At 36.1% G+C, this 14,824-nt stretch overlaps 1 protein-coding gene across 4 annotated transcripts in view; it reads right to left on the minus strand.

Moving 5' to 3' along the window:
• ADK (adenosine kinase) overlaps positions 1–14,824 on the minus strand; it is a 298,735-nt gene that overhangs the window by 255,055 nt on the left and 28,856 nt on the right. For 3 of the 4 annotated variants that reach the window (XM_052799045.1, XM_052799042.1, XM_052799043.1), the window contains exon 3: positions 6,979–7,032. The exons of the other annotated variant lie outside the window; for it this stretch is intronic. In XM_052799045.1, the coding sequence (XP_052655005.1) occupies positions 6,979–7,032 (54 nt within the window). The remainder of the gene's footprint in view (positions 1–6,978; positions 7,033–14,824) is intronic. 4 annotated transcript variants of the gene reach the window in all.

A 14,824-nucleotide genomic window follows, 5' to 3' on the forward strand; every position in this document is an offset into this window, starting at 1 on the left:
TGTAAAGACTGCCTCCATCAAAGAAGGAAAAAGCACTTCTGCTATATTTAGATTCCTAATTTTTGGAAATTTTACGCAGGATTGTCTGTTACCAAGAATTTAATGAGATGATTCGTGTAACACTGATTTGCATTGGTGCTGTATTCAAAAGAATTAGGTGGGGGGTGGGCAGGCAGAGAACTGAAGGGGAAAATAGAGGGAGGAATCTGTAACAGAAATTTTGTAGCTAACCATAAATCATTCTTTTTCTACATGTGAGTCAAGCCTTCATATATACACCACAGAAGTGATAAAACAATTCTAGAGAAATCGAACTGCAATTTAACATAATTTCTACAGAGGGAGCCAACGACCCAAGGAACAGTATTAACAAAATGCATTCCAGATCAGCAGAGTTCTTCCCAACCATCAATCTCTTTCATTACATTTACATGTTTTTCAAATATCCACAGCACATCATCCAGATTGTTACTCCACAGAATTCCCAAGCATTAATGAAAGTTTACTTAAAGAAGTGCTTGATTACACATCATAGAATAGTAAGTGTCAATATACAACAGAATTTATATTTGCTTTTGGAGAAGGTAGCAATTTAAGAGACTGATTATTCTAAATTACTATTTATTCATTAAAAAGAGTAGCTTAGAAGTTTCGATTTGTAGCAATTCTGAAAATATTAGATTTTGTAAAAATGAGTATCGATTCCACAGTAGACATTTTTATTGAAGTTTTTATACAAACCTCTACACCAGGAAACAGGCCAGTATGATAGCTTGATCTAAAAAAATGAGGAGGAAATCTAAAAAAAAAAAGTTGTGTATAGATGACAATTGTTAAGCTTTTTCATAAAGCTGGGCACCTTGTTATTGCCATAACAGTTTTCCACATTACTTCATTGTCAAATCACATTTCATATCATCTAATCCACTCAAATGTAATTACAAGTGATGAATATTATATAAAGTAACTCAACAACTTTGACAGACATCTGTGACAGGTTCATGCATCACCCCAACCATACAAATCATCTACGTTGTCAGCATGTCGAGCACAGCAACAAAAGATTTAAAGCTTTGTATTTCTGATATTTTAGTATCTCTTTACCCCAAAAGAATTTTCTACCCTCTTTTTTAGGTTTGGGGGGTAACAGGTGAATAAAAAACAAAGGTATTTTAGAGAGACTACACACCAACAGGACACCAAATCCTAAAAGCAAAGTATACGGAAAGATTTTTGAAAGTTACTGAACATAAGCTACACCCTCTAGTGGCACAAAATACTGAAGCTTGGTTGTTTCCAACAGCATTAGACAGTTGCATCTCTTTATGGCCCCAGCATTCACATCTCTCTCACTCCATGTTGAGCCATCAGGCATGGTTGCATAGTAAACAGGTCTGGGGTTGAGTCCCTTAGCTTTTGCACTTAAGTACTGCTATAGTGATTTACACATGGTAACCCCCCCAAATACAAGGAAACTCCACTACAACATTCCCATGAAGATGTTCAAATTCTTTTCACTCTAGCTTTTAACATACCCAGACTACTTCTAAACCCCTACTGTAAATTTCTCTACTCTTTCCAAAGGATCATATAGGCCATCTGTAATCCCGAAACAGGCCTACTATGCTCCCAAGATTCACCCTTCCAATACTCACTTACACACACCTTGGCTAAGCAAAACTAGAACACACACACAAAAATCCAGATGGTACAGATAATTCAAAACTGCATCAGTCACCCAAATAGCTGTTCTCAAACTTAAGAGTCCCTCACTCCCTTGTTCAGTTTCACTATGAAAAAGTATTCATATAGCAAGTATGCAACTAAGAATGAAATACCTGAACAAATTCCTATCAGCAAACTTCCAGCGGACCAACACATCCGCCCTCCCTTCTGACTGCAATACATCAAACAGCTGACTGAAGAGAAAGGAAGCTTAGATTTATCTTCTTCCTCTTTCTCACTTCATGGCCTTTATCTCTGTAAAAAGATATTTTATGGAAGCAGAGGTGGCTCTGGGGCACAAAATAGCTGCCACATTTCCTACTTTCTCCTTCAACTAACTTTTTTTGAAAGTTAAGCGTTCCATCATGGCCAAAACTGCTTAAACAAAACAGTTTATAAAGTTGTACAACCAGCAGTCAAAGCTGTATTAAAACAAGTGTCCTGAAGTATTGCTTACAGACTCAGTGGTACCACTAAGCTCCAAACAATGCTTTTAAGACTCGCAATGAATATATTTCAGTCACCTATTCATACAAGCTAGTCAAGCTACCAAGATTTTGCTACAGCCCATATTTTAGTAAAAGAGAATATAACTAAAAAAACCACAACACCTCTGCCAACACTACTCTACACAGTGAAAATGGACTCTGTATTGGGTATTAGGTAAACAAATTAAGTGTTTCTACTTTAATATCAAGACAACTTAGGTCACACTCCATCACTTGTTGCAGCTAGCTTGAATTTATTCTCCTCAAAAACTTTTGATGTGGAACCATAGTAAAAAAAAAAACAAAACCAACAAACAGCCTAGGCAATAACACATGCATGCACACACAAAGAAGTCTATACTTGGTTAATATGACCTTCAAAGTCATTCAGTCCAATTCTGAGAATTAAAAAATAGGAGCAATTCTTGTAAAAGGACTATACAAACGGTCAGGAGAAATACTTCCATTTTTCTCAGTTTATATTTATTTATTATTCTCAGAAGGAGAAAAACATATGGATCATTAAGGCCTCACCAACCTTTTATGTCCAAGTTTCCTCAGCAGTCTTCCAGGACAGAACTCTTTTTTTTCTCCTCTCTTCAAAGTCACAGGGGGTTAGTTGGGTTAAGGGAGGTGGGAAACATCTCCAGCACATCTCTTCAGCCACAAATGCATGCTTACTTTGTAAAACACCCGTGCAAATGGAAAATACTACTGTTCCCCCATCTTTGTTATTCTCACTGCAGAATAACAAACTCACCAGTGAAAACAAATACGATTGCTCATCTGATTCACTATGACATTGGCATGCTTGCCTTGATCATCAGTTAAAATGGTTTGAACTAATCTGCTAATTTTACATAGAAGCAGGCTAAGGAGCCTCCACACATTCCACTTCCTGGCTGAGCTGCAGGACAGTAACCCTCCACCTTGTGTGCATTCAGGAATTGACTGAGGGGGGCGGGGCTAGATATTTCCATCTGAATTCTGAAAAGAATGTATATATGCACCAACTTACAACTTTAGGGATAACAAATTCCTTTAAGATAAAAAAAATGTACACTAATGAAAAGACACAATTTTAAAAGGCTGCTACAGTCAAAGTGAATTGGAAGCAGGGAGGAAAGAAAAAAAAAAAGGTGATCTTTCATACCTTAGCTCTTAAAATAGAAGTACGATACCATGCCTGTAAACCAACTCCAGTCTGTCTTAGTGACTGTACTTATCTCTCCAGATAACTAAGATTCAAAGACAACAGGATCAAGCCAAGTCAGGGTGTAGCTGGCCTAATTACCTTTGGAGATAAGGCATTCATTATTGAACAGAATTTAGATTTTTATGAAGAACAGCTACATAGAAGTGATCTTTAAGAAACTGAAGGACATCTGACAGTCAGAGAAATCCTTGTGATACTATTAGAGGAAGAATGCCAAAAAAGGTCTTCATTACTAGGTAAGTCAATATAAAAGCTGCTGACATTTCAAAGACTGGAAGATAAAATATTTTAAGCAGGGGGATTTTGGCACTGAACACAAACACGTACAGCCTAACTTTGTTTGTATTTGACTTAAAAACATTAGGACAGGTTCAGAAGAACACCTTAGTTATAAGGGCACTGAACCTAAGAATAAGTTTATAAACAAATCAGCAACAATTACCCTAGTGGTAAGTTGTCTTGCACCATTCCCTAGAACTGGCACTTTTTTTAAATACGAAAGCCTATCTAAATATCAGAGAAGGATAGTTAAGTATCTAACAACTCATCTATAAATTAAATCAGATAATTTAGCTTGAAGGACTGAAAGTGCTCTGAGGTTCAACACTATTTAATCTGTTCTGTACCGTACAGTTAACATGGTCTGAGAAGAAGACAACACAGCATATTAGAAAAGTTCCAAAGATCTCTCCTGAAACAACATGACACTGACTTACAAGAGTTTTTCCCCAGTCAAGTATCCAGCAACATTCAAGATGCCAAGGTCAATGGCAAAAGCATGTTCAAACTCTTTCATTATAACCAACAGCATATAAATCATCTTAAGATCTACTGTAGTGGTAACAACAAAAAAACAAAGAAAGGTTTGTTGCAACTGATTCATGTAAAACTTCAGTTTTACTGAATTTTCTTTATTTAATCAAAGCAGTTTAACCCTCTGTTTAAGAAGTGACTATGCTGTAAACATAACAGTAACTAATATGCAATTAAGTAATATGCAACATACCTAATAAAGAGCTCAAACATGATTTTAGTATGTTTAAACTACTTCAAATGAAATACCTCACATCAAAAGGTTCAGTTTAATCAGTATCTATTGTGCAAATACAGCTTGTGTACACAGCGTAACTTGTACTGTCCAAAACACAGACCTGTATGTCATTTAACTTGTATTTAGCCCCTCAACATGCTAGTAATTTTAATACTTCTAGCTTATATCTTTTTAAATGATCTAACACATTTAATGGGTTAATCATAATTATGCTGTCCACAAGTACTCTGTTATTAGAGATAGTGCTCTACATAAAACCAGTCTTATCTACCAATCAAAGGCAACTGCTGTTGCCTGTCTTTTGCCTGAAGCTCAAGCAGTTTTAATGTCACAGGTACATTACCACGATGTTCAAATGTAAGTTAAATGTCTTTTTCCCTCCTCTGAAAGAACACAAAAATTTTATTTGGCTAGTAATTTAATCACTAAGGCTTTTAGCAAATAACTCTTTTTCCAAAGGAATTAAATCTTCGTTACCAGAACACATTTTTACTGTTTGAAATCTATGTCCTTACTGAGAAATATCCAAACTTTTAACATGGGAAAACCTCACAGCTATAGATATTAATTCATCTGAAACAGTTACCTGATCTTACACATGGATAAGCTGCTTAAGTGTTTTAGGGATACTATGAAATAATGCAAAATAATGCTAGTGTAATAATGAATACAGACAATCATGTGCAAGCACTGAAAGTTTAAAATAGAAAAGGAAAAAAAAAAGGTGTTTTTCTTATATCTAAGCATGCAGATGCACACAAAAGGGACCAAATACCCCACACTCTCTATCCTGAAAGGAAGAAATGTGAAAGTAATCCTAAAAATCTGTACCTTACTCAGAAATACGACTTTTACATAAATATTCCTCTAGTCATCACGGAGAAGACACTGAATAAAATTATGTAAGGGCTGACAAGTGAAGCATTTTCTACAGTCTTTCATACCAACTACCTATCTTCAAAAAAAAGCAGTTACATAATACAGATTTCAGGGATGGCAAAGACGACATTCACACAGATCGTTTTTCAGGCAGCTCATAGAGAACAGTGAGTGAATGAGGCAAGAAGAAAACTGGAGTTCATGCACTGAGTATAGCTCTTCAGCCAGTGGTATTAATGTGCAGTAATTAAAAACAGCAGTAATAAAAGAGACAATTACTTCACTTAATGAAGAGCTTTAAGAACAAGAGAATTTTTAAACTAAATTCTGAAATAAAAAGTATTACAGTATTGCCTTTATGTAACCTGTATGCTTACACATACAAAAGCAGGAATGTTCCAATTGTGCCATCTTTTATTTAGTGAGTACTTTTCACCTATTTAATATAGTAACTCTTGATTGAACTAATAGGTCATCACAGAAAGCATACCAAGCTCTAAGTCCCCTCCACTTTCAAAACATGTATACAGTTCAAAAGTCAGTAACTGGGAAAATTTCAGTATCTGCTTTAAAAGCTACCATAACTGGGGGAAAAGAAAAAAAAAAAACCACAAAACCAACAACAACAAAAAACCCCAGAAAGGCTTCAAAACCAGGCATACTAACTCAATCTCCCTCCCCCGTATCTAGATAATATGCAGACAATGCCTACCAGTCTTTTTACTTTGCATTTTCCAAATATATATACACATGCTTATGCACAGTACCCAGTATTTGCTTTCAACTCAGTTGTAGAGCTTTTGTATTTCTAGTACATGGTGTGCCAAAATAAAAAAAAAATAAATGTTATTTTGCCTGACCATGGAAGACTATCTAAAAATCGGAATAAATCTGAACTTCAAGATTCTTTGGTTTGGTCACATCTTTAATGAAGGAGCAAAATAATTGAATATGCTGTTATTGCAACGTTTGATTAAGCTTCCCATGGCTACTTCTCCTGCAAGACAAAAGAATACTTTTTCCCCAGGAACAAGAGTTTTTAGACTACAAAATCAGATTAGCCAAAACAAGCCATATTTCAATATAACTGACAGGACACTGGTGACTCTTGGCTACATTCCACACCACAGCCCAACTGTGTTGATGTGAATTTGTGAAGGTGGGAATGGCCATGATATCACACGAGTACGCAAATTAAAATAATGAGTCAACACTGAACCTGAAAAAAAAAAAAAAAATCATCTTCTTCATTTCTGCCAGATATAAACAAACATTTCACTTACACACAGACATACTGCAGGCAGGCACTAGCTGTCAGTGTAACCACTGTCATACATAAAACCAACTAGGATGAACACCGAGACATTTAAATTGCATGTGTACCAACTGCAGTTAAGAAAAGAATTTTTAAAACAAATCAAGGAAAAAACTTTTAATTTTTTTTTTTAAACAATTAGTTTTCAGACAAGTTGTGTAATTTACAGCAGACAATATTGAAGAGCAGAAGCTATTTATGAAAACACAAAATTTTAGCTTCAGGTCTTTAATAATAAGATATGTATGTACATAGAAAAGTAAATACATGTAACATGCATGTATATCACCATAAAAGAGCTTACAGTTCTTTGTGCTTCTCCTCTGCCAAAATTTGGTCGTTTGGCTTCAGCCCATACCTTGGGAAAAAAAACCACAAAACATAAAGCAGTTAGTCCTTTGAGAATATACCCATAAAATGTAGTTTTCTAGTTTCAAACTGGCATATTGTTAAACTATGTAATATTTCTTGATTCAGGTACCTCAGGTATTACAAAGACAGTAAAGTTTTCAAAAAAATTTTTTACGTGTTTATTAAAGTTAACATCACACAAAACTTTTGCTTTATATCACAGCTTCAAACTATATCAGATACTTTGGTTTACTATATATCCAAAATCATCATACTTCATACCATAAACTGTACGTTGATCTTATAATTTGGATCTGACACAACATTACAGGAATACAGACAACGTGAACACTAAAACCAGCTGTAGTGTTTCCTCCTGTACCAGATAAAACTATTATAATCAATACCAAAAATATTTTATAGAAAAAAAATATACTTTAACAACAGGCTATTCAGGAAAATTTCTGCAGTCCATACAGGCAACCTCTGATGAAAGCAAGAGCTTGAGAGAAACTTTCTTTGCTACCTCAACCTAATAGGCAACTTAACAGAATAGGCTGCCTACACTGTCTGAATCAGAGGGAAAAAGGAACCCAGTCTCCCCCAGCACAGGCTACTACTAGTCATGCTGCAGGCTGCACTGTCACTCACTTTGGAAAACCTTTAAGAAGTGACCTCGCTTTTGTTCTGCCTCAGAGCAAAATCTTTTGCCATCTCAAAATATTCCACAAATCTAACTGCTATGGTTTTCTGCGGGGTTTGGTTTTTTGGGTTGGTTTTTTGTTTTTGTTTCGGGTTTTTTTGATTGATTGTTTTGTAAGACAGTCATACATAATGCAAGCAGCTAAAAGTCAAGTGTCCATTTGATAATTCTCCAAACAGCTAACTGCTCACACTGCAGAAGGTTCCCACTGTCCCTTTGCCCTCTGTTTTGTTCCTTGCTCCAGTCAACTGCAGAACCATAGATTACTCCTCTTGAGGAAAGATTCTGGTCACCAGCCAACTACAATCAAGCTATCTTGCAAATTGATTTTTGTTTCATATAAACAGATAAAGTGTATGTTCTCTATTCCTTATAGCATTTTCTGATGATACTCTCTGAAACTTGATTTTTCAGCATCCATTTAAAATGCAGTATCAACCCCGGACATATTCTCAAGCTCACTAATGCTGCACTCAAACATACAAGACACCGACTGACTGACCTATTTTTCTTGTTTACATATGCAGAGACTGCCTTAGGTTATTTGCCATAGTATCACGCTGACTTGCATCCATTTATCCACTTTGCTGCTAAACCCTTCATGTAGTCACTTCTAATCAGGATACAGTGGGGTCCATCCACATTCTCTTTCTAAACGCAGGGTTCACATTTGACTCTTACAGGAAGCGGACTATACTGTAACACACTGTTCAATAACAGATTCAGGTCACTTGGTTTAATTGCCAAGTCTTCTTTATAGTTTACCATACTATCAGTCTTTAAGCCACAAATTTTAACTGTTGTGATCTTACATTTACCTCCAAATCAATGTTTTCTGTAGTGAACAGTATCAGGCTCTTTCTTTAATGAAAAAGGGACTAGCCCGATACCAGTCTCTTCATAATGCTGCTACACCTCCCCAATATCTCAATTTGTCATGTCTTAATAAGCATTTTATTGATAGAAAATACTTACGTATCAGAGAAAAAGCAAAGAGCTACCAGGAAATTCTAAAAGGAACATCTTTCAGAAGTCAAAGGACACTAACTCTTCTTATGCAACTTGCAATCATACTTAAAATGAAATCAGGTCATCTGTTAAAAGGATCTGCCTGTCAGACAGATATACCCTTGGCTAATACGCAATCCATTTTGTAAATGGAGATAATTTTGCCCATTAAAAAATATACCCACATAAAGTCACCACCATTCTTCACTAAAAATAACACTGCATGCTTTTCCTCTGACCAGAAATCAGACTACTTCAGCTAGAATCGAATACGATTTTATCTGCTGATGATACAGAAATAATATCTATACTTGAGCTTTTTAAAGCTTCCAGATTCCTTGTTTCTTCACTTTTTTTTTTAAAACCACAATTTAACCCCCACAGTTATTTAGAGGAAAAACAACAAATAAAACCCTTCACTACTTACTCAGACTAGTAAATCAGCTACAACAGAAACCATGTAACATAATGGGAATGCTGTTTAACAGATGTGTGATTTTTGCCTAGGGTATGTTACTGACATACCACAGAGGGGTGCGGGAGGCACACAGTTGCTACCCCAAGGTTTGCAGAATGGTTCCTTTGGTGAACCTTAGCCTACCCCATTTTTTTCACCACACCCCCCTTCCTTCACCATGAATATGGCATTTTTCAAATATTCTTCCTTGACCCCTAAAGATATTGCTTTGATAGCAACTTGTCAAAGGAAATTTCCCATAAAGGAACAGGCTTGTAGAGTTCAAACTTTTATTAGTACTTTATACATTAGGACAGGATGCATATTATATTTCATACACAGCTGCTGAAGTATTTATTAAATTTAAATGTGCAACTAGCACAGTGACCAGCTTACATAATATTTCCCAACATGTGTTTCGTAGGCAAGATTGATAAGCACCACTTGGCTCTTCCTAACTGATGAAGGTTAGATTCGGGAGAGTTTCCCTAAAAAAACATTTTAGGAGCCAAGGATACTAAATACAAAATTGAAGTTAAAGATATGCAGTCAAAAAATTTTAAATAAGGACATTTAAAACAATCTAAGCAACCAGAACAACATATTGTACATGTATTATACGTTGACATACCTAGCATTAAACTAGTAAGTAGAAGAGAAGCAAATATGCTATGAAAGTGAGCAAAGGAACTGAAGGGACCACAACTTCACTTTTTTCTATTTTCTGCCCTGTGAAATTCAAAGTTCAAAACATCCTAGAACATTAAATAATGATTATTCTTTTCAACTATCCAGTACCAAACTGTGATACAGTTTCAAAGTCTTAACAGTCTCTTCATCACTGCTCAAGATCCTGTTTCAAAAAAGGGGCCTAAGAATAAAAACATGCAAGGGTCTACAGAAAGATTGTATAGGTAAGTGTCAAAACAAACTGTAGTACATTTCAAAAATGATACATTTAAACACTTTGATATGTCCTTCAGACATTTAATCTGCTGGAAGAGTAGCCAGTGTTCCAGCCACCCCCTTCAAAATGGCAGCTGCACACAGTCATGAAGATGGACAGAAAAAGTGCCCCAACTGCAGCTATTATCACACCACACAGCTGCATATTTCCACCAAACTGGTGCAGCTGCCTGCCCAGATACACACATCCCAGCCTCTAAGCATCACAGCTGATGGCTTCTGACAGTCAAATAGGCTGATTGTACCTTGGGTAAAAATTCCACTTTTGGAAGACAGCAGCTTTCTCCCCACACTCAGTTCATTACAGAATTTCTTATGCCACAACATCTTGGTCTAACCTCTAGATGTCATCAACATGACATAACCTCTAGATGTCATAGTCATTCCAACATACCCTATTCTGATCAAAGCTCAAGTGAGGTAGCTGTAGATAGGTGCTAACAAAGATCATTATTCTACCATCCATCCCCTAATCCAGTTTAAATGAGAAGTTTCACAGTGCTTTACACTACTCTTTTCAGTGTAGAGATAATTTTTTTTAAACAGTATTCTTTCCAACCTGGTTACAAAAAGGCATGTTTAGGCATTTAACTTACCAGGACAAATGAGCAAGCTAAGCCCCCTAGGTTTCATCAAGAAACAAAGACCCAACTTCAATTCACACTCTGGAAAAGCAGTCTCTGTCCTTTCACAACAATGGGGCGTAGTGATACAGAATGTCTAAATTAGCCTACTGAGCAAGGTCATTTGAATGCCTCCCATTAGTTCCTAACTCCATAACTTCAGAACATTAACAAACAGGATATATTTCAATGAGAAAAATCTTGAAATACTGAATTTTAATTATCCAGGACATTTTCAACTTCCAAAGACAAAGCTATCCTGAACCCCTCTTTTTTCCTCATTTGTTTACTGTAACCAATAACTCTATCAGAACTCAGATCTGAACTTCATGTTAGTTTCTTCCTTCCTAATTATGTTTCCAGAACCAAATTTTATGTACATGCAGATACATACATAATATCAAACTTAGCCCCCTAAAACATTAATTATAAATTCACAACTACATTAATCTTAAATATTTTTCCTTTCCACAAGCCTGAAAACAAAGTAGCACAGACCCAGACTAAAAGATTGTTGCAGGCATTCTGAGGACAGATATTATACACAGTCAGAACAGTGTTAAGGAAATTTGGCTGTACGTACAGCTAAATATACTCTATCAAAAAAATGCCAAGACCACTTGGAAGAGTTTTACTGTGTGTAACAGCTTGACATACAACTCTGACCAACATGTTCTATTTGGTTACAGTGCTACAAAAAAACCCCGATGAAGGTAGCATACTCTTCTCCTCTTACATGTATATGACTTCCCTAGCATTCACCTACAAGTTTATCATCTCAATTTTGGTTTTTGCAGAAATGTAACATTTTTATTAAATGTCTGCTTTTCATTTTTTAAGTATACTAGAACCTGCAAGTTCAGCTCTGACTTATGCAATACATTTTAAATATCCTTCTGAAATGGTAATCCTACAACTCAACACTTTTATTTCCCAGCTCCTAATATGAGAGAGCATGAAAATTAATGTGTTTGGACTGTAGTCAGCATTTTCACAATAATGCTTTTAATGTAACAAACAGCCATAAGGCACAGTTCCCTTCAGGCAGAACCCAATTTTACAAAGCCTTAACCAAATTAAAAAGAAAATACAGCCTACGCTAAGAATGTACTGGTGAAAAACTCCAAATTAATATCAAGTTCAGATCTGCTCTATGAACGAGAGTTTCCTCAAAAGCTTGTAGAACTCACCTGTCCTAAAGCCCAAAATAAAAACTGGTGATGAGCAAACATGTTTTAAAAATGGCAATATTTTCATAGCTTCAAAATTAATTCACCTTTCAAAATTTCTGACTTGAATCCACCAACCTAAGCAAAAACTTATGTAGAAACAATAGCTAAAAATTGCACATACATTAAACTAAAAATCAGCACAGACATATACACTGCTGCTTGGGCCAGAATAGCCAAGACAAAATCTCCATTATGCAGACTACACAGAAACAAAGAGGTACAAAAAACTGCACACATATCAGAGTAATATTTTCATCAATATTTTCAAGAATACTTGTGAAGGAACAAGATGCTAGAGATAAAAGAATTTTTTTGCATTAACCATCAATGCGAGTAGTCAGCACAAAAAAAAAGATTAAAACTGTTTCAGTAATACAAAGTTGTGACAGTAAAACAACCTAGGAAGCTCTAAACATATATCTGCAGACATTCCTCTGCCTTGTTTGATACACAAATCAATACAAACTTTTTGCCACAGTGCAAACCTTGCTCCCCTTTAAATGCACTTGGGCTTTGCTATTCCATAAGCTTATTGTACTTGACACGCTTTGCTGCAGTTACTGTTTTAAGTATTTCCCAGATTGATTAAAAATGGAATGTATGAAAGGGTAGGACTTCCAACATGTTCTTTGAACTCTGCAGAAAAGTCATCAAAAAAAGGAACAGAGGGTGATTTCTGTCAGAGACCTAAAGCATGTTGGTTGTATTAACTGGACAAGACAAGTAGAATTTATGCTATACTAGGCTACACTTCATCAATAAAAGAAAAGACCTTTTAAGACAGAGCTCTGCAGAAGCATTTCTTCATAAATTTTCAAAGCCGTTAAGAAACCTTAAGGACTGCAGTATAGTCATCTTGTATTTCAGATTAATCTAAAGAAGTTTCCATAAGAATGATTCAGCAATGATGTCGCTTCAACTTTCAGGTGATGTTAAGGCTACTTTCACTGTTCTAAAAAAAGAAATGCAGTCCTTTTTCTGTTGGTTTTTCTTAATTATTAATCTTGTAAAAACTAGGACAACCAGCTTGTGGGACACTGGTGCCCACATGTTCTTTTTCAGGCTGTATTGACTACTTTCTACCAAACGCAGTTAACACATCCCACAAGATCTTTCAGGTCAGAAACACAACTGTATGTGAACCTGCTATGACAGTGCATCCTCATGAGCATTTACAGACCAATGCACACAGCAAACCCAAGGAAAAGCTCCCAAGATATTTCTAACACATCAGATTTATGGGGGATGGGTATAGAAGGTCAGCCTGTTTCTCAGCTTCTATCTGCAATTTATCAGACAGATTGAGTAATGCTGCCATAACTGCTAACTCAATTTCTTCTGACTTGATCTATATACATAGGTCAAAAGGCAATAAGTGAACTGCTTTTCCTACAAGAGTAAAATACTACTTAAAGCAAGGCAGTATTTCTGCATTTTTGACAAGGCTACAGTTGCTTAGAAATTCCAGTTAAGTCTAATGTAGCCTTACTCTTCTGAGTAGCCTAGTAGTCTTTTTCAAGCACACAAATATGGAGTGTAAGTACCATGACTTTTATTTGTTTGGATCATTACTTTAAGCTTGCTAAGCCAGATTCTGGGGGCTATGCACTTTCTAAATCAACATGAAAACAAAAAAAACCACAACCCAGACCATACCTTGTGTATAAATTCAGCAGCCAAATTCATCATGGACCAGATGCAATCAGCTAAACCAAAATTAAAGTTTTGTGTAACTGGCACATACATGCACCCTAGTCCAAATATTTGTTTTAAGACATCTTTCCCCCCCCCCCATTAAAAAAAAAAAAAACAACAAAAAAACACCAAACCAACAGTAAAGGGCTTTCATTCATATCCTGAAAGTCTCGGTCTCTTGCCTGCCTTGCACTGTTTTTATTCCGCCAATTTGATATATTTACTTTTTCATTTTTTCCATAAATTCCTCTGTTGCTTTGCTATAGTCTCCCAGCTTCACCATCTGAAAGGTACCACAACTCCCCATTCCCTCAAAATCTCTCCCCTTTAGCCTCTCTCCTATTCCGTAAGAGAGCAGCTGGTCTCCCCTACCTTTTTGCATTCTTTCTTGGCCTCAAATGACAGCAAAACAGGAACCCCTTCTACATTAATATCTGGTTTTAATGACAGCTGATCATCATTCATTGTTACTCTAGGATGACTTTATAAAGGTTAGACAATTTTAGAAAATTTCCTTACTGAGTAAATGCTGCTTTGTTGCCAAATATAAAATGCAAGTCCAGAATCTCTTCCTTGAAAAACTGAAGGATTAAAGAGGGATTGTATGATAGCAATATGATCCCAAAGAAAGCCTGCTTCCAGAAAAATCTAAGTTTTGCAATAGTCCACTTATACCAACAAAAGAGGAAACTGCCTAAAAGACTTTTCAGACATTCCATTAGGAAAGTATTAGGGCTGTGAGAGAATGCACATCTCAGATTGACTTCAACACGGATCAGCGCTAGACCGAACACCATGCCACACATTTTTGAGTGATCTAGAGTTAGGTACAGTAGCTACTGATGAAATCCATAGATGAAAGCAGACTGGCAAGGGCATGTAGTGACAACACAACATTCTAGCAGACAATGAGACGAACCCATTCAAACACAGTAATTTGAAATTACAGACAGATGCAGAGCCAAGTAGGTAAATAAAAAGAATAAAAATATGGGCAGGGGTAAAGGCATCCCAGAGAGTAGTAACTTGGAGAGGGAAGAAACCAGGCGTCATGATCTGCAACTAACTCAACCTGAGCTTCCAACTTATGTCAAATATTGAAGACATCAATGAAC

This window comes from Harpia harpyja, chromosome 10 (assembly GCF_026419915.1).
Source record: "Harpia harpyja isolate bHarHar1 chromosome 10, bHarHar1 primary haplotype, whole genome shotgun sequence".
Classification (NCBI taxonomy): domain Eukaryota; kingdom Metazoa; phylum Chordata; class Aves; order Accipitriformes; family Accipitridae; genus Harpia; species Harpia harpyja.